The 19369-nt window shown below is 46.3% G+C and overlaps 1 protein-coding gene across 5 annotated transcripts in view; it reads right to left on the bottom strand.

Annotated features, from left to right (window-relative positions):
- Pax5 (paired box 5) overlaps nucleotides 1-18732 on the bottom strand; it is a 179997-nt gene extending 161265 nt beyond the window's left edge. For 2 of the 5 annotated variants that reach the window (XM_004631836.1, XM_004631838.1), the window contains exons 1-3: nucleotides 18631-18676; nucleotides 6036-6201; nucleotides 719-916 (exon numbers count right to left, since the gene is read on the bottom strand). In XM_004631836.1, coding sequence (XP_004631893.1) covers nucleotides 719-916; nucleotides 6036-6201; nucleotides 18631-18676 — 410 coding nt within the window. Of the gene's footprint in view, nucleotides 1-718; nucleotides 917-6035; nucleotides 6202-18630 lie in introns of all 5 variants that reach the window. The other 3 variants (XM_004631835.1, XM_004631837.1, XM_012514899.1) reach the window with 3 other exon arrangements.
- Nucleotides 18733-19369: the final 637 nt, after the last annotated feature.

Raw genomic sequence — 19369 nt, 5'->3', positions numbered from 1 at the left:
AAATTTTATTTTTAAAGTTCTGAAAGAGTCATTCTCTGTAGCTTCGGTCAGCCTAGAAAAGAGAGGAAGCCACTGTAACTCTTATAAAGATTCTGTGCCTGGTACTCTGGTGTTTCTTTCTCTCTCCATGGATGAGATGTGGGGGAGTTTTGGAGAAGGAATCTCTTGACTCCATAGCATCTTAGCCTCCTAAACCTCTTGGTGGAGAAAAAAAGACCCACAACAGGACCACCAGGGGCTTGGGCTCTCAGAGCAAGAGCCAAATCACCCAACGTCAGTGAAAGCTCTGTGTGCCACATTCACCAGCTCAACCCGTCAAAATTGGAGGCAGGATTTTCTTTCTGGGAATCTCTAATATAAGCCAGTGGTAAGACACTGAGCTTTGGCTGGCAATAACAAAGACATTTGTGAAGGCTTACTCAGGACAATACCACAGCTGGATGGTGAAGGAAGTGATGGAAACCACTCTGGGCTTACAAAATTCTCAGGCAACCAGGCTATTGGTGTGGTCTTCTCTCCCTGGGCCTACAACTTCTTCCCACTTGGGAGAGAAGAGGAGAAAGGAAACAGAGGCCCAGCAGGCCCCATTAGCATCCCTTTTCACTAACCCATAAAAAGCTTTGATCCAAGGAGAGGCCAGATCTTCATGAAAAATATACACAGAACATTCAGGACCCCCACTTCAATCCACAGACTCCCACAAGCATTGGTCCCTCACCTGTTAATGGAGCTGACGCTGGGCACTGTGTCATTGTCACATACTCGCTCTGCCAGCAGCCGGTCCCTGATCTCCCAGGCAAACATGGTGGGGTTTTGGCGTTTGTACTCAGCAATTTTTTCCACCACTTTGGGTGTGGCAACCTTTGGTTTAGATCCTCCAATTACCCCAGGCTTGATGCTTCCTGTCTCATAATACCTAGGAGGCAAGGAGAAAAGAGGTTAGCCATGAGGAGCCAGCAAAATACATGAACATGTGAAATATGGCTGGCGTGAACTGAGGTGTGCTACAAATGTAAATCACAAATCAAATTTTAAAAACTTGGTATAAAAAGTATAAATACTTCACTAATAATGTTTGTATTGGTTGTATGTTAAATAATTTTGAATATCATGCTAAATAAAATAGGCAATCAAAATTAATCATTTTTTTCACTTTTCTTCATGTGTTACTAAAATTTTTAAATTTAATATATGACACATTTCTTTTGGACATCTGTAGTAGGATGCTACATATTGACAAACATTAATTCATATTTATCTACCATTTTACAGTTTACAAAGAATTTTCAAGTCAGTTTTCCCATTTGATCCTTAACAGTTCTAATGTACTAAACTGTTTCGAATGAATGAAAGAGTAAATGAACAAATAAATGGCTAGTTCTCTATGACATAAAAAAGAGATCCATAGCAGATAAATGACTTCTTCGATGTCACCCAAGAATGAGTGGCCAAGCTAGAACTACAGGCATAACTCTTGAACTAAAATTTCCCCAAGAAAGTGATGTAGACCTTTAATTTTGCCAGCCAATCTTTCCCTTAGCAGAATCCCCAAGATCCTGGAAAACTGTCAGCTAAAATGCAACTTATTTTTCCATAAAGAAAAATAATAACCCTGGTGTAAAATTAAAAGGAGCGCTAGATTCCAGAACTAATAGAAAATGTATTTTGGAAGTCAAAGCCTAAGCAACCAGAAAACCAACCCCAAGTCTCCTAGCTCTTCTAGGGACCTGCCCTGAGGTAAGTGGCTGTTTCCAGGGACACTTCCATGCTATCAGCTTTTCCTCGTTAACGCAACTAGGATGTTAGTTTTTTACAGTGAAACTGAGACCAGGAAAGAAGAATGCCATACAAAGATCATCTCAGGGAGAAAAAAATAACTTGATGCTCTTTCTAAATATAAGCCATCACTGAATGTCTCTCTCAATATTTACAAAGGAATTTTGAGGGTCCTCTTCCAAAAGAGATTATCTTACAGTTGAATTTTTTTAATCAAAATATCTTAGAAATAAATAGAAACATTTTAATCTAACAAGAGCTTATAAGAGGTAAGGGTCTGAGGTGATTCTGGAATGGGTAAAAATGTTACCCAGGAACAATAATGGGTAACATTCACAGGTGCTGAAATTCTGGGGCTATTCTGGGTAGAGTTAAGTTAGTGAATATTCTAGAAGAAAAGAAATAATTGAGAAACAGTAAGCTGGAAGTAAAAATTCTGTTTTTCATTGAGAAGAGTGAGTCATTAAAAAATGTGACCATAAAGCAAACTTCAACCTATCCTTTTTTCATTCTGAAAAACTGTTGAAAACAATTTTCTGTAATTTGCTGGTAAATTATTTGTCGTAACAGGTTTTTCAAAATGTCCCAAGATTTTTTGCTAATAATCTAGAAAAGATCCAAATCCAGGCACACTGCCATCTCTGTAGACTCCAACTGTCCTGCCAATTCTGCAATAGAAAGTTAATTCTTACTGTAACTAGACCACCCACTACTTAGGCACAACACTCTACAGTTTATAGCGTTCTTCTTCAAATTATCTTAATTCTTACGCCAATCCTTTGAGGCCAGCAGGGCTTCATAGAAGGTGAGGTAAATGATCAGAAGACTGTCTCACCTTACTTCTGGAGGCTAAAAGCAGGGCCCCAGCTTTCAAACCCGACTCTGAATCCAGTGTTCCTCCCACTAGAGTAATTTACTACATTAGTGACCAAATTTTAAATTATAATAATGCTGATTCCTCGCAACTGAGATTTACTGTTCTACAGATATTTTCACGTCATCTTTAATTCATGCACTGAATGAACAGAAAAGGAGGAGGAGAAGGAGGAGAGGAAGAGGAAGAGGAAGAAGAAAAAGAAGAGGAAGAGGAAGAAAGCAAGAGAGCAAAGCCTGTTAGAACAGGGACAGTCTCAGGGCAGGAGTTACAGATACAGGCAATCCTGTATTACATATTCAAAATATCATCAAATAGGACTGCACCATTTGAACAGCAGGATGAAGGCCCCCCAAATACATGGCTGGCAGGTGACAGCAGGCAGAGTTCTGCACCCATCCCACCTGAGTAGTACCAGCCATGGGAGGCCGTGATCTTGCAATGAGAGACCGTCTCCTTTTTGACTGGCACATGGGGCAGGGTTCTGGAAGGCAGCACTGACACTCCTGAAACCCCAACTCGCAAGTGTGTCAAGTGAGGATTCAGACTTAATAACCCTCTTTTCATCTCAGCAAAACAGCAGTGCAGCCTTTTGGATCACAGACAAAAGACATGCAGCAGCCACCAACACGCAGTGTCCTCCAGTGCAGAAAGCATTGGTTTGGGAAGTAAGTGGGTGCTGGCAGTGGCTCTGACACTCTTTGGCTGTGTGATCTTGGCCAACTCACTTACCCTCTCTAGGCTTCAGTTATCCCACCTATAGCATAGTAGGAAGATGCTTGCCCTGCTTAAATTGTAGGGCTGTTGTGAAGACAAAAATATCAAATGGCTATTTAAAAAAGCTTTTGCAAAGCCTAAAATAAAGAGTACAAGTTGAGGATTAAAATGTGTTGTTTTTTTTTCTAAGTAACATACCACCCAATTCCAAATAACCAGGCTCCAATGAGAGAAGACAACAGCCAGGCTCAGAGTGGATTTCACCCAGCCTCACATGCCACCAAGTTGTGCCTCTCCAGCCCTTCTGCAGCCTTGTGCTCTGAATGCCCACACTCCTGGCAGACTGCCCACCTTCCTGAGGGGACAGGGGTCCTGCCTCCCTGCCCCAGGGATTTGCCTGCCTTGCCACACAGCCTCTGAGAACCACAAGCACCACATACCGCACACTGTTTACAATCTGTCCCATCAAATTCTTCAGTGACAAAAAAGAAAAAAAAATCGGTGGATGGAAGAGCCCCAGTTCAGAAATTCCCAGTCACACTGTTTTAGGGCTGAACTTGTTCCTTAAAAGGCAGTTCTAATTAGAGTGACATTTTGTCCACTGTAGTTCTTAGTTATGAAAATAATGAGCTATGAAATTCCAATTTATTGTTGACAACTTAAACGGCCAGGCACCGGAGCGGCGCATAACTTCCGAGTGCCACTCTACCTAGTGACAAATCTATTCTGGACCACGGGAGGCTGCTGCCAGGGCTTGGAAAGGTCCCTATCCCCCTTAGTCTCTATGGGACAGCACAACATAAGGACTCAGCATTTGGATGTCCCCTCAGAGAAAGGCTCCGAATCTCGAAGATTTCAAACAGCGAGCAAAATGTCGGCTCAGCAAAGATGTCTCAGCAAAAACAAAGGAAGGGCCTTCTTTCTCTTTCCCTCTCCCTCAGTACAAAGAAGCTTCGAAAGAAGATACATCTGAGACTCATTCAGCTCTCGAAGTCTGATGCTGAGATAGCCTAAAATATTTATTTTCTCTCTTTCTTATCTTCTTTGTTTCTTTATTTCTATTTCTCTTTTGAAAACCATTTTCTTCCCTGTTTTTTCTCTCTACATCCCTGTTTGCTAATTTCTTCCGATGTTCTCAGCTCTCACCATCCTGTTTAAAGCCACCGTCTAACAAGAACACTAGGCTGATTTTCTCTGAACTCTGGCTGGGGCTCATTTGCTAGCTGAGTGCTACACAGGGGCGGACCCTCAGTCTTCACAGCTGAGGTGGCCTGTGCTGGGCAGAAAGAGGAGAAAGAAACACGAGGATCAAGGACCCTACAGAGACTGCCAGACATTTGGCTCTGAAACTTCTTCCTCTGGCCTCAAGCAAGACTCAATAAGGTTATTTGACACTACTGCTTCTACCATCTGTGAGCATTTCTTGAATTCCAACAAATGGGAGGAAAACAGCAAGCGAAAGTTACAACAACGTCACTGACATACTTCAGAATGTTTACTTTTTTAATTCAAGTACCTGTCCTCAAATTATAAGGCAAACTGCAGCACAAATGTTATCTTGTGGCCTGAGAAAAGAAATAGAAGGCACTGACCAGCTAAGCCTGAGTATGCGCTGCCTACCAGGGAAAACCTAGAAGAAACTGTTCCTGAAAACAAATGTATGACTGTTTTCAAGGGGTACAAGGAGATTTAGATGGCCCAGGAATTCTTCAGGCTTCATTACAATCTATGAACCAACAAGGATTGGTCAGATAAACCTGGGTCCACTAGGTTTCCTCATCTTAAAACATGCTTCATTGGATCACGCTGAAGCTATGGAGAAAATAAACAGCAACACAAAAAGGCTATACAGCCCTCTGGGAGAATCGTCATTGTTAGTATTTTGCTTGCAGCAAATCACTGGGTCAAGTAGCAACTTTCAAATGTCAGATCTGAGAGTTAGCATTTGCCAGTTTCTTTTTCTCCTTTCTAATTTAATACATCCTTCAGATGCCTGTCACTACAAAGAAGACAAAACATAAGAAAATGTTGTAGCTCAACCTAATAAGGCTAATAATAACCCAAAACTGAAAATGATGACTGGCTTTTGAAAGTAGAATAAGCTTTTTGAAAATATTAAAATGAAACATTGAGGACTACAGACATAGCTCAGTGGTTGAACATGTGCTAACCATGTGCAAGACCCTGGTTTCCATACCTCTGGGGAAAAAAATGAAAGAAGAAAGAGAAGAGAAGAGAAGAGAAGAGAAGAGAAGAGAAGAGAAGAGAAGAGATGAGAGAACAAGCATTGAACTCGGAGCTCTGGTTGTGTGATATTATTACACAGATTCTCCATCCAGTCCTGCCCAGGGTCCTGAGCTCACCTAAGATATGTAGGGGAAATTTCTGAATGCTTCTTACTCTTGTGTTCTTCAGAATAAATAATTTACCCAGCTTTCAAAAACCAGTCCCTTCTCGGTCACCATATTCCACATGTTACAGGAGTTTTCCAGGACTACTTTGAATCAGATGGTCTCAAAAAGACTTTCCAAGCTCTACAGTGCTGTGCACATAGGGCAAAATGCCACAGCGATCCTCACTATGACATGGGCACAATGGACAGTTGCTGGTTCAACTTTTAGGTCTTTATTTGAAAGAACAAGGCACAACCTGGAACTCCTGCCTTTACCTGCCAAGAATTTTGCTGACACAACCATGGCTGACCCGAAGTTGCCTGGAGATGTCGCAGGGCCTGACACCTTGATGAGCAAGTTCCACTATCCTTTGGCGGACTACATCCGGGAGTGGCCGTCCATTCACAAAAACCCCCCCAAGCTGATTCACTCCTCCATGTCCTGAAACAGATCAGAAACAAAAGGCAAGGGAAGGGTAGTTAGAACCAGTCACATAGTAGAAACCCAAAGTCCCTCTGTTCACAAATAGCCAGCAGGCTGGGTGTCTTATGTGCCTGAAATCCAATTGTACAACCTATAGGAGGGCCCTAGATTGCTTTTTAAAATTAATCTTAGCCTTTGTCCATCTGCAGCCATGCACTTGAGCTGTTCATAGCAAGGTTTACCATATTGTTCTTTTAATTACTAGTATTTTCTTCATAAATTTTTTTAACAATGAAATACAGGAAGACCCCAATCTATACTTACTACAGGTTATACAGAGGTACAACTTACTACATGATGCTTAAGTCTAAGGAAGATCATGCAAGGGGGGAAAATTACATTTTTAAATATGTCAAATTTAAAGAATGAAAAAAAACAACTCTTTTCTCCTTAAAAATATGCTTAAAAGTTAAAAGGACTATGCCAGTAAATCTTCATCTCAGGGAAAAAAAAAAGTTTTTAAATCAATTCAATCTAATTTTAGGGCTAAGGACCTTTTAAAAATGTAATTGTATCTGCAGAGTATGTACTAAGACAAAACCTAACCACTGTCTTAATTAAAAAAAAAAAAAATTAAACCCTTTAAGAAGGTAAGGCTGACATGCAGACTTGACCACAGTACCCTGTCGGAGCACACAAAAGAAATGGGTCATAGGATCTTCTACATGCAGCACATTCCACTTCACTACACCGAGACTTGTTATAAAAGCATTTCCCTGGAATTTTTGGAGTGCTTTGCAACTGACAAGCAGCTTTATGTTGGCTAGAGGCGGGTGGGGGTGGATAAAGAAACTGAAGAAAGCTTCTGAGTCCCAGATTTTATAACGGCTCTGGGATGGATTTTAAGTAAAAGGAGTCGTGCATATGTTCCTTTCTCTTAGATCACAGTCCATCTGGAGAGAAACAAGGACCTATGTAAATTGAAAAGCCGAACCAGTAAACACAAAGTGATCCAATGTAGCAACATCATCGACCTTGTAGCTGTTAATCAGCCACTAACTGATGTTGCTGAGGACTGGAGCCAAAAGCCAAGTCCAGGCATACAGTGGTGCTGCTGGCAGCTCAGAACCCAAGGAGAAAACTTCCTCCTTAACTGGGCCTGACTGGGCTGAGACTGGACTGCGTAAGGGAAGCCACAGCACTCAAACTCTAAAACATAAAAAAGCCTCCTCAATCCAGCCATCTTCCCTCTACTACCCATGTTCATGAATAACACCTAAAATAAAGGAGGCAAAAACATGCATAACACAACTATAGCCTTAAAACTGACCAAATAGTCCACTGAAGTTCCTATGAATATTTTCAAAATTTTTCAAGCTGAATCTTATTTAAATACACACATACACACATAATTGTATGGATAACTTCAATACCTAGTCCCAGTTCTATGCTGAATTTTTCTCTGATTTGTGAAATCAGGTTTAATCAGTTATGTTTGCTCTGAAACACGTCAGACATTTAAAAAACAAAATGAAAAGAAGAAAAAAAGATGACAAAAAAGAAATGAAAAGAAAGGAAAGGGAAGATCCTATCCAATGGAGCTCTTGGAGAGCGTCAGTAAGGACATTTACATCTGTGGTCTAAGGAAAGTCACTGCTCATGAGATTAGAAAGAAAAGAAGCTAAAAGTCTGGGAGAGAGGAGGTGGAACAAGGAAAGAAAAGAGGAAAAGAGAAGTATGTGCTAGCTTACAAAGAATAAGAACTACTAGACAAACAGAAATCTTAGAAAGCAAGCAGATTAGGCAGGCAGAGGAGAGGAAACAGAATGAAAAAGCCAGGATAGCCCCCCACCAAAAAAAAAGAAAGAACGATAGATAGATAGATAGATAGATAGATAGATAGATAGATAGATAGATAGAATAGAGAAAGGCTGAGAGGTATCTGCAAGATAGACACTTCTGTAAAGGGGTACCTTTGTGTTCCTGGGCCCCACAACTCCAGCTCTGTATGTTGTTGGAGAACCCAACTCCTAGCCTTTACTTCCTGTGGCCTCTGGCTACATAAGGATTCATTTATTTAAAAAAGTGCTACTCTTTCCAGAAAAAAAAATACAATTTAGTGAAGAACTGGCACAGAGATTAACACATAAATCAGGTCAAAATGAGCAAACATATACAAGGGAAACACAAACCAGTTTCCACAGCACAGTCAGAACTGTATTTGGAGAGAATTAAAGGAAGAAGGGTTGAACTGAAAATGTCTCTAGAGCTTTTATGGCTCTGGTCTGGAAGGGGTTGGCCTCCACAGATGCTACTCAGGCCCTGATAAGGACATGCTGCACATTAAGGCCCTGCCCATTCTCCAAAGAGCGGCTGTCCATAATATCTTGAGGGGAGGGCCTCTGCTGACTCAGCTGTGGATTGAACTACAGGACCCACAGGGTCATTGAAATTCCTCCTAGATTCACTAGAGAGAAAGAATGAGGTGTACACAGACATGCAAACAGAAGTACAGGAAAAAAGCAGGGATGAGATCTCTCTGATGGGCTCTCCAATGGGTAGATAGGTGCTGACACACATAAAAAGTGGGGTCGTGGACACAGAGATGGTTGGATTACATAGAGTGAGAGCTTTGCACAAGTATACTCACCCTCACAGTCCACTGCCCTCTCTGGAGTCTGAGTCCTCTCTCTACTTCTACAAATCCTCCAGAGCCCAATGCTTATGCCAGGGAGACCCAAGAAGCAACTCCAGCTTTACCTATGTGAACTTTTGTCAATCCTTTTGTCTCTGACCTCAGTATCATATTCTATATAATGGGTGTAACTGAAGATCTGGGTAACACTCAGATAGGACACTGGTTAAAGAAGTCCTTTATACTGATACAGATGTTCAGGAGAAGGAAACATCTTAAGGGATGCTATTGCACTGATGTGAATGATGAACATGTTATAGGGGGAGGGGCAACTGTGAACTCATAAGCCTATTTCCTGGCAGTACCTGACCCTCCTCACAGAACTGATCCTGCTGGGAATCGGGGACTGAGCAGGGGCAGGAAGATGAGGAGGTGGGACTTTTCCCAAGCCCTTACTTTTATCCCAGCCATCTCCCAGGATTTATTTGCCCCACCCCACCCTTACTGCCCAGAAGTCGGGCACCAAAACAGACCTATACTGTGAAAGCAAACAGCCTTAGGTGCCAGAACCAAAGCTCCTAAAGAAGCTGAGAACTTGAACCAACTTTGAAAACCAGCCTGGCTGGGGTCCAGCACTCATTGTGCTTCCAGGGAAATTGAAAATGGAAAGCTGGGATAGACTGAAGGCCAGGGCAAGGAGGCAAAGACATTAGCGGTTGTTAACCAGCACCTGAAAGCTACCTGCTCCATGCCGATGCAAGGAGACCATGGAGTCTTATGCTATCTCCCCAAGGGCTGGGGCACCACCTCTGAGCAACTCAGTGCTGGGCAGAAGGAAGCAGCAAAGGCCTGTGAATTCCTGTCACCAAGGAAAAGAAGCCAGTCCTCCCCATCTTCTTCCCCAGTCACTTCTTGACTAAGCCAAGAGCTTGCAGCTCTCAGCGTATTACTCCCAATTCATTTGTTCTCCATTCACTTTGTAAGACCAGACCTTCTCCAGAGCCAGGCTCAAGTCTGAGCAGGAAAAGACTGCGGAGGTCGCTGAGGTCACTATGAACTAGAAACCTTTTGAGCACCAGCTCCAAACCGTGAAGAATCGTTTGGGCAGGCCGGAGGAGAGCAAGTGGCTTTCCTGACCAAACTGCCCCGCTGTTTTTGAGAATTACCTCCATATTGACACAAAGAAAAATTGACCTGCCTGTAGCCAGCCCCACTGCCTTCCCCTCCTTGCCAGGCCATTGGCCAGGCCACTCAGCTTGGCTCTCTGTGTAAAACACAGACATTCTCAGCCCCGGAAGCTCCTCTTCTCTCCAACCGGGTCTCTGCTGCCTTTGTTAAATAAGGGACCCTTGACTAGGGAAGCCAGACCCCATACTGTCTGAGGGAAGCAGAGCTTGCAGAGGGCTCCTAACCCAGGAGCAACTCCCTGACCTGCAGCGCAAAGAGATCGGAACCTGGCATCCGACTGAAGGCTGCTAAAGCCTGGCGCTTTCCCCAGCCTGCTTTCCAGCCAACAGAAGGGAAACGTGATTCGTTCCGCTTGGAATTTCCTTGAAATCTCCAAATCTAATCCGGCAGTAACTCACCGTGAGAGGAGCACTCATATCACTGAAGGCTGTGCTAAAGGGTGAACTGGCAGGATCCCTTGTGTGAGGCAACCAGGAGGGCCTTGCCCTCTCCAAAATGACCATTCCCGTCTCCTACACACTCATCGGCTTTCAGAAGGCAGAAGTGCCTGTGTGGTGACTAATTGGCTTCTCTCTCTCTCTCTCTCCCTCTCTCTCTCTCTCTCTCTCCTTTCTTTCTAGGAGGGAGCCATCATGAACCAGGCATCCTACAGAGAAGGACCCAAAGAGATCCTTAAAGGATCCTTAAGGCTCTCTCTTTGAACTGGCAGCCTTCTAAGCTGAAGATTAACTCAGAGTCCTCGACTTCGTTGATTTTTCAAACCCTTCTCAACTCCAGGTTGCCTTTGGAGCCTCGGACCTCTTGTCTTCTCTTAGTTCTCAGCACCTTCCTTCGCACATTCAGGAACTGGTCAGGGATCCACTTTCCCTCCAAGTACTAGTCTTGATCAGACCCCTGACTGAAAAAAGGCGCCATCAGGACTGGAGTGTGGGACACTGTCTGAGAGTCAGACTGACCTCTCACTGTAACTTCTTGCCCTCCAACTGGAGCAGCCCTAAGCCCTGTATAAGTCCTGAGGCAAGGTTTTGCGAATGCTCTGAGTTGTCGTTGCTAGAGCCAGGGAAAGGCTGCAGCTGACTGCCTAAGCTAGGGTTGCTGGAGGCGGGATTCTCAGACCAGGTGTTCTGGCAAGTGCGGCCAAGCGCATTGTTCCATGTCCCCTGCCTAGGAGCCCTTGCACTTGGCAAAGTTGGCTATGCAACCACAGAGGTCAGGGGTTCTCCCAGCCTTAGTACGTGCCCCGAGGTCCGGCACCCCCAACCCGGTCCCGGCCGGAGAGTGAGAGAAGCGATCTCGCCGCCTACTTACTATGCATGGATGCAAACGGGTCGTGCTTACAGTGTATTTCCATCGGGGCGCTCCAGACTGCAGGCCGGCCCACGCCGCCGCCTCCCGGCGCCAAAGGGCTGCCCAGGGCGGCTAGGGAGCCACGCCACCAGGCCGGGCACAGTGCGAGCGGAGCTCAGAAAACACCACTGGAACCTGAGGTCACTCTCAGAGTCTCCCTGCCAAAGATTATCGAGAACTGCGCAGAGGCGGGAAACGGCGCCCAACTCTGCCGGCTTCGTTCCCCGGCTGGCTCAAGCGGCGGCTCCCGGCCCAACCGCGGGCAGCTGCGGCCAAAGGACCCGCGGCTTCGGGAACCGAGCATAGGGGCCCACCTCCGGAATGGCTAGGAGCCCTTATCCCAGGCAGGAGCAGCTTTGAGGAGGCCGCCAGAACACACGGTCCTCAGCTGCGCTCAGGGAGCAGTGAGGCTCGCGGGATGCCAGACTGGTTCTGCCGTCTCGCTGCTCTGGGATCCCTCCTGGATCCCTCCGTCTCTTCCAGATCCTTTTTTTCTCGCTTCTCGGAGTCTCTGGGGCTCTGACTTGCTCCCTCAGCCTCTGTGCAACTGGCTTCCGGACGTCTGGGACGAAGTTGCAAAGAACTTCTTCTCTAGCCGCATAGGGGCCCCGGTGGTTTCCAAGATGCTTCCGCCACTTCTGGTGGGGCCGAGAGACTCCGGAGTTCCACAGAAGCTTGCAAGCCTCAAACCCTGGAACCTGCTGCCTTCAAAGTTCCCGCGGCCACCGCCGTTCCCCCGTCGCTGGGACCAGGAATGGGGACAACCGCAACTGGCTCCTTCTCTCCTGGCTCTTTGCCTCACACCGGCCAACTCTCCGAGCACGCTGCCCGCCCTCGGGATTTACTCCGACTGCCTTCCAGCCGTCTCTTCCGGGACAGCGCCGCGCCCGCCCCAGGCAAGGAGCAAGGGACCGAGGACAGAGCAGTAGGGTCCCCGCTGCCAAGGCCGCCAAGACTGTCGGTGCTCAGATGAAGCCACTGCCGGTTTTGACTGTCCACGCTGACGCCTCTGCCGCCGGGGCTAGCCCTTCGCCTGCTCGGCGCGCACAGTGCGCCACCGCGCCGCCCCAGAGCCGCTTTCAGGACCCGCTGCGTGTGGACAGCGCCGCCCGGGGCTCAGCCTCCCTCCGGGCGGGGGTGGGGCGGGAATTAACCTGCCAATCATGCCTAATTCAGCCAATCAGAATGGAGGCTTCAAGCCCTGGCCCGAAAAACTGTCCCATTGGCTAAACAACCCGCGGGCTCCGCCTGATTAGCGGATACCTGGGCAATGAGAGAGAATGGGGGGCGGGGCCCAGGCGGCGGCGCCACGTTCATTGACAAACGCGCGGGGCCAAGGCCTAGTGGGTCTTTGATAGGAGCAGGAGGGGCAGAGGGCCCACACTTTGCTGGGAGAGCCCCATGCGGATTTTGCATAGGGCCTGCCTCCCTGCATGGGCAACCTGAGAGGTTAAGGGCAGCCAAGGCGAGGGTGAGGGTTAAGGTGAGCTTAAGGAAACAGACTCAAAAAGAAAAAGCAGAACAAAACAAAACCATCCACGGATATGGGAGCAGGACGCGGAGAGCAGTAGAAAATCCTTCCTTCAATGTAAGTGACAGACTTGCAGTGTTTAGATACCTGACAGTTCTGACCTCATTTTCCTCATCTGTAAAATGGGCAGTTAACTAACAGAAACATTTTCAATTTTATGAAATACCAACTAAACCACAGCCACTTCTTTGTCTTCTCACCTCCCTTACTTTTATCTTCAAGACTATCATTCTGCATTAACCAAAGAAAGAGACTGGAAGAAATGCTATCTCTTACTCCTTTAAAATTAGTAACCAAAGCCTTTCTGGGGTAAGAAACTACTCTACAGCTTTGGACCAGGTTGCACAGAGCAGTAAGCCATCTTTCCATCCTCAAACAAGGAGCTAGCCTAGGTTGTAAGGCCTACAGCTGAACACGTCTGTCTGCTGGCAGGAGCAATTCTGCCTCCAGCACAAGGCCTCTTGGAAATCAAAGAAGGCCAGTTTACAACCCTAATGAGGGTCCTAGAGGCATGCAGTCACATTGTATCCACAATGGTCCAGTAAAGTGTTGCTAGGGGTGCTAGAATGCTGCAGCTTCTAGCAGTTGGGAAAATCTGACCTTTCTTTTCCCAGAAAAGGTAGGTACAGCAGATTTTACACAAAATGGGTGGATTTATAGCAATACGTTCCTGACCCAGAAGAGGTCTTTAATCAGGAAGTCTATTTCTCAGGAGTGCAAGTCTCTAGAACTACAAAGTAATAGAACCTTAAAAAGGAACCACGTGCCAGCCTTTCCTCATCTAGGAGGCTACAGTTCTATGAGCCCTGTGGTGTGCAAGAGCCCAGCCTTAGCAACATTCCCCTTTCTCAGCAGCTCATGGCAGTGGCCTCAAGATTCACCACTTTTAATTTATATTTCTCTAATATTAAACACAAATCCACCAAAAACAAGGATTCAGAGATGATCACTATAAATATGGACTTGTAAGGAGAACAGAGCACAGGATGATCTGGAGAAGATGCCCGGGTCACCCTCTGGCTTCTTTCTCAGTATAATTTTTCCCTCCTCTTTCCCTGCTCCACCCCCTCACCTCTATACTGGGTCTGCCTTGGGGCCCACTTTCTGTGGCTGTCCTAGACCCAGCTGCCCCTAACCGGTAGACAAGTTTCCGGTGCTAACACACCAGTCCCTGACATAATCTCTGCCAGGGCACAGCTGCAGAAAACGGCCCAATGGGGGCCCCTAGAGACCCAAGAGACTTCACTGTATGGGGGTGGGGTGGAGGCATTATCTCTTCTTTGTCTGAAACCCCTCCAGTCTGGATCTTTGCCCCTACTCTCAACCTATCTTGGAGCAAAAAGACCAAACAGAAGGACTGGGATGAACATGAACATGGGTTCCTGAGTTAGGTCTATCTGGTGTTGCCCAGTGGGTCAGAAATTGCTAGAAATCAGAGCCCCAGGCCACAGCCTTGATTTAAGTTCACAGCCTTGATTTCTCACTGGAGAGGCAGGAGTGTGGGAATGCCTTGAGAGAAGAAGCAAGTGACATCTCCACTCGTGGTCTTACTTTTTGAGCTTGTACCTACTATACACCCAGATCCAGCATCTCAGAGCTAAGAATTCTGAGGTTGTACTTTCTCCCATGTTACTGATGAGGAACCTGAGCCCAGGGAGGGATTATGTGACTTGTCCAAGTTCACACACACAGCAAGTCCAGGGCTGGAAATCTTTCTAATTGCCTTTCTAGAACACTCTGGAAGACTGCATGTTGTTGGGGGAGGAGGGATACAGTCAAATCAAAGAACCCAGCTGCAAAATGCCTAAGAAAGCAATTTTTCCTGTGCCACACAGACAATCGCTAGGGCATTTTGGGGACAGGATGAAACAAGATATTATCCCTACAGGAGCAGCACCGATTCATCTTTTCACAGCAGGTGTTTGTCTCTGGAATGAACCCTAATTCATAGGACCAGCCTCACCAGTATAGAGTAAGCTGCTAACTCCCCAACCTCATCATGTTTGGGGCAAATGAAGTTCCCCAACTGGGGATTATTCACTGACCTCCCCACCTTATCCACTCCATGGAGCAGGATGCTCTTTGGGAACTTTCAATACCCAAAGGCAAAACTGCCCACACCAGATATCAGATAGCGTGGTTACCTACAAAGCCTTACAGGTCATCAAACAGCAGCCCACAGAAGTTATATGACTAGCCAGAGATAACACAGCTATTCCTTAGCGGAACTGGGTTTTCCTCTGCACTATACCCAGGAGCTGCATTCTGGAACCAGAGAAAATGACTAGCAAGCAACGGGTATCACCAGCACGCTAAACCTGGTCCAGCACCGTGCGCTTAAGTTGCCCTGTTTCTTTCTTCTAGCAACGGGGCTTTGGGGACAGTTCTATGCTAGGCCCCAGGGGCTGAAACTTAGAGGAAAAAAATCCAAAAAGAAACTTAATTTATAAAGTCGAACTCTCGTGGAAAGCTTGCTATTGGAAGAAAGCCTACTGAGAATGATGTTTAAGAGCACCTTTTTGTAAAGTGCCCAGCTCCCTCTGTAGCCAGAGATCACACTTCACTCGGGACACACACATACACACACTCCTCCTGGCTTTCCCACCACTCCCTCCAGCTCATCGAGTACCAATGTCATAATACTAGGGATGCTGTAATGCTTTAATGAACCTTAGATCAACTCCTGTAACCCAAATCTAGCCTATATCCCTGTTCATATTTGGGGCAAAGAAGATCTTTCAGAGATTAGACAGATTGCTAAATTTAGGAAAGATTAGAGATTCCCTGTATATTACTGTTTTAACCTGATAGACTATTTCTAACCTTCCTTTTAAAAATCATCAGAGGGAAAGCAGACTGAGGATGCAATTACACGCTATGTCAGGGCACAGACCTTCCTGCATGATTCTTTCACTTTCAAGAATCTGCCTTACTCAGCTCAGCTCTGTTTGCAGGAGTAGCTGACTGTGGACAGAGAATAGTTTAACACATTTTTTAAAAAGTATACTCAGCCTGTGTTGGAGTTTATTATTGTTACCAGTCTGTCCCCCATGCCTCTACCCACTTCTGTAGAACACGAACACCAGGTCAAACCACACATACACACACACACACACACACACATGCACATACACACACATACACACACACACACACACACACACACACACACACCCCTTAGGACTGGGCAGCCCTTTCTCCTATTTTGTGTGGCTAATGCAGAGAACCTCTGAGATCCCTTTGTGAGATAAAGTTGTATGAATGGAAATAGTAGTGTGATTCTATCCTGGGCTCATTCCAGAGCTCTGAAACTGAATGCTAGTGCCCAATGAGGAAGGGTTCAGTCTCCCAAGTCTCCCTGGCCTAGGGACTCAAGAGTTCTCACTGCAATTAGCTTGTCAAATAGTAGTTTCTCTCCAATAGACATCCATGAATTGTTGTGGGTGCTATTTTCTCCCCTAGCAGGAATTAGAAGTCTAAGGGCAGAAAGATCTCCCTCCAAAACCATTCCCACTACAACTTCTGCTCTATGATCACCCAAGGTCTCTGCCCTCTCTGAAATGCATCTTTTCCTTTCTCATACTACAAGGAAGAGGCCAGAGGGGAGGAAAAACCCTTAAAGGCTAACTGCTAACATTGCCTGATCTTGGCTTTAGAGCCAGAAGGACCTTACCATAATAAAAATGAGGATTCTAAGATTGGGAGAAGGAATGAAAAATGTCTCTTAAAGAAGAAAAAGGAGGTCTGGTTCCTTATGAAAGGTCTAGAAGTTGAGAGAGAGGAGAAGGCCTCAGAGCAAATGGACACCCTCTAGCAACAGCCTGGATTGCTCTGCAGCCTTGTCCTTCTTCCCCAGTGGGGGTCCAGACCTGTGCTTCTGGGCATAAGTGCAAGAGCACATGAACTGTCATCCTTTCCCAGAGAAAGTGGCCCTTATCCCAGTCCTTCTTGGAGGAAGGGGCGTGGCCCTCAGGACTTTAAACTCCTGTCGGGAGAGGCACCCCCCCAATCTCCACCCAGTCCAGCTTCTAAGGGGAATAAAATGCCTTATTGATTAAATGATTATTCAGGCGATTGAACTAATCAAAGAGCCCATCGACCGCTATGAATTACTATGAATTACATTCTTCTTAGACAGCTTGTTGGGAGAGGCAGCCAGTGGGCCACAGACCTCTCCCTGACCCTCACACCTCCAACCTGTTTCCAACACATACACAAATCCTTGCCCTAGGCACAGAGATCTGTAGGCATCCCATCGACTGAAGGGCTTATCACTTGGGGAAAAGAAAGCTATTTGGGAACTGAAGTCAAAGAAGCTAAGGTTTTCAGGTTCCTTTTTCTGTGCCATCATTCCAGGAACACTGACCCTTTCTTAGATCTCTGTTCTCAACATTTTGAAAACACACCTGTACATAGGGAGATGTCCTAATGTGGGACTTTTAAGTTTATTCCTCTCCATTCCTTGATCTTTATTAGAGGATAAACTAAAGGTAGACTCACAGATGACCTGGGGGTGTGGTGGGGGGGTTGCCAGGGCTGACAGTGTGTTTATGAAGGGGTTAGCATAATGGCCCAATGAGAGAAACTGGCCCAAAGACAAATTTATGCCTTGGGATGGTTTGAGGCTACTGTCCCTACCACTTCCTCTCAGATACAAACACAGCCTGCTCCTCATTTCCTGAGCCTATTGGGGAAAACTCATGAACCTTGTGCCAACAAAGCCTCTGTGCATAGTGGAGGTACAAACATCCACCCACTAATACTTTCTATTGTATCGGCACCCACATGATAAAAATACCATGATAAAAATACACACACACACACACACACACACACACACACACACACAGTGTCAAAGGCTAGGCTAGGTAAAAGCAGACAGACCAGAGAGCCTTAGAAATGTCCTCCGTAGCCTAGAAGCTCACCACTCTCACCTGCCAAGACGATGTCTGACACAAAAGACTATTTTACAAATGCCAACCTCAATAGTGCCCAAAGAGTGAAGCAGCTATCACCTCCACTCATGGCATCACCCTCAACAAATGAGCCTTGGACCTGATTGACTGCCCAAGGTTAGAACAGTAGACACCCCAGTAGGCCCCAGACCCAAGTCTGTGCCTAGAGCCAGACACCTTTGTGCTTTGGCATGTATACACTGGAAAGTAGTTGATACCAAAAATGAAGGGGTCAGAGATATCAGCCTTTCTCACTTCCCAAATCCCTTGGGATATGACTGGTCAGCACACACCCTAAAGCAGTCCATAAGCACTCAGAAACTTATCCAAATTATATACATAACATTTACAGATGCACACTTTGGATACTTAAAAAAACCAACATACAGACACCAACTCATACAGTAATACATTCAAGGATATTAAGAAACAACAGGCACACAAACTCTTTGACACAAGCTCAGAAATTCTGAAAATGCATACATGCAGACAAACTTATTGTCAGTCGTGTACACAGTGAGCTCCTTATGTAAACACAGACATAAACTTATATACCTCCAGATAGATACCAACCAAAACATTCAGAAAGGGGGAAAAAACAGGCAAACTCCAAGACACTTGTATTGATACGTAAGTGTATGAATAGATCAGTGAAAAGACACGCAGACAGACGTACAGTCATTCCCTGAGAAACTGAGGCGCACTCCCTCCTCCAGGATCGCCCTGCGAGGGAATGAGTACCCGGTTGTGTCCTGGCGTTAGCAAGTCTAGAGCCCGTACCGCAATCCTACCTGTCCTGCCGGTCCGAGGAGTCGGGTAATTTTTCTCTAAATCCATTTTGATATTTCAGGACTTGATGGAATGGACAGGGGGGAAAGTTTCCACTTTTTTTTTTTTTTTTTTCAATGCCAGGGGCCGCTCACAGGTCGGAATAATTCAACCCTTCCGCTCCCCCGCCGAGCTGGGGTAGCTGATCACTGAGCTGAAACTAAACGTTTTAGGTGGAAAAAAAGCGTCCGAAGGCACCGTGAAATGATTAAGGAACTAAAGAGCTTCTCGCCATGTGAGATCATGTCCTGTTCTCGCCAACATCACAAGATGTCCCCAGACACGCCGCGCCCCCAGCGCGCCGCCCCGCACTTCGGGCCCAGCGCAGGGAAAGGGTGTCCGAGCTGCGGCCCGGCCTGCTCAGCACCAGACGGGGCGGACTGGGCCGGGCCGGGCCGGGCCGGAGCAGTGCGAGAGGCCGGGAGAGCAGCAGCGCTGCCGCCGCTCAGCTCCGGACTTTTATAAGGGGTGGGTGGGGGGGGAGGGAAGGAAGGCTTCAGACAGCGCCCAGCACTGGTCCGCGCGCCTAAGGGCCTCTCGGCCAAACCGGCTACCAAACCCGGGTCTTGGGGTTCTGCCCTCTGCATTGCACTCAGGGATGGTGATCCCTCCATGTGCAAACCCCTTTGTGTCTGTGGGTGCAGGCCAGCTTTTTGTTTTTCAAGAAATAACTACTCTCCCAAGCAGGTGTTTCTGAGAGGG

Source organism: Octodon degus, unplaced genomic scaffold (assembly GCF_000260255.1).
Source record: "Octodon degus isolate 3935 unplaced genomic scaffold, OctDeg1.0 scaffold00045, whole genome shotgun sequence".
NCBI lineage: Eukaryota > Metazoa > Chordata > Mammalia > Rodentia > Octodontidae > Octodon > Octodon degus.
The sequence above is the reverse complement of the archived record's forward strand: the minus strand, read 5'-3'. Positions and strand labels throughout refer to the sequence as shown.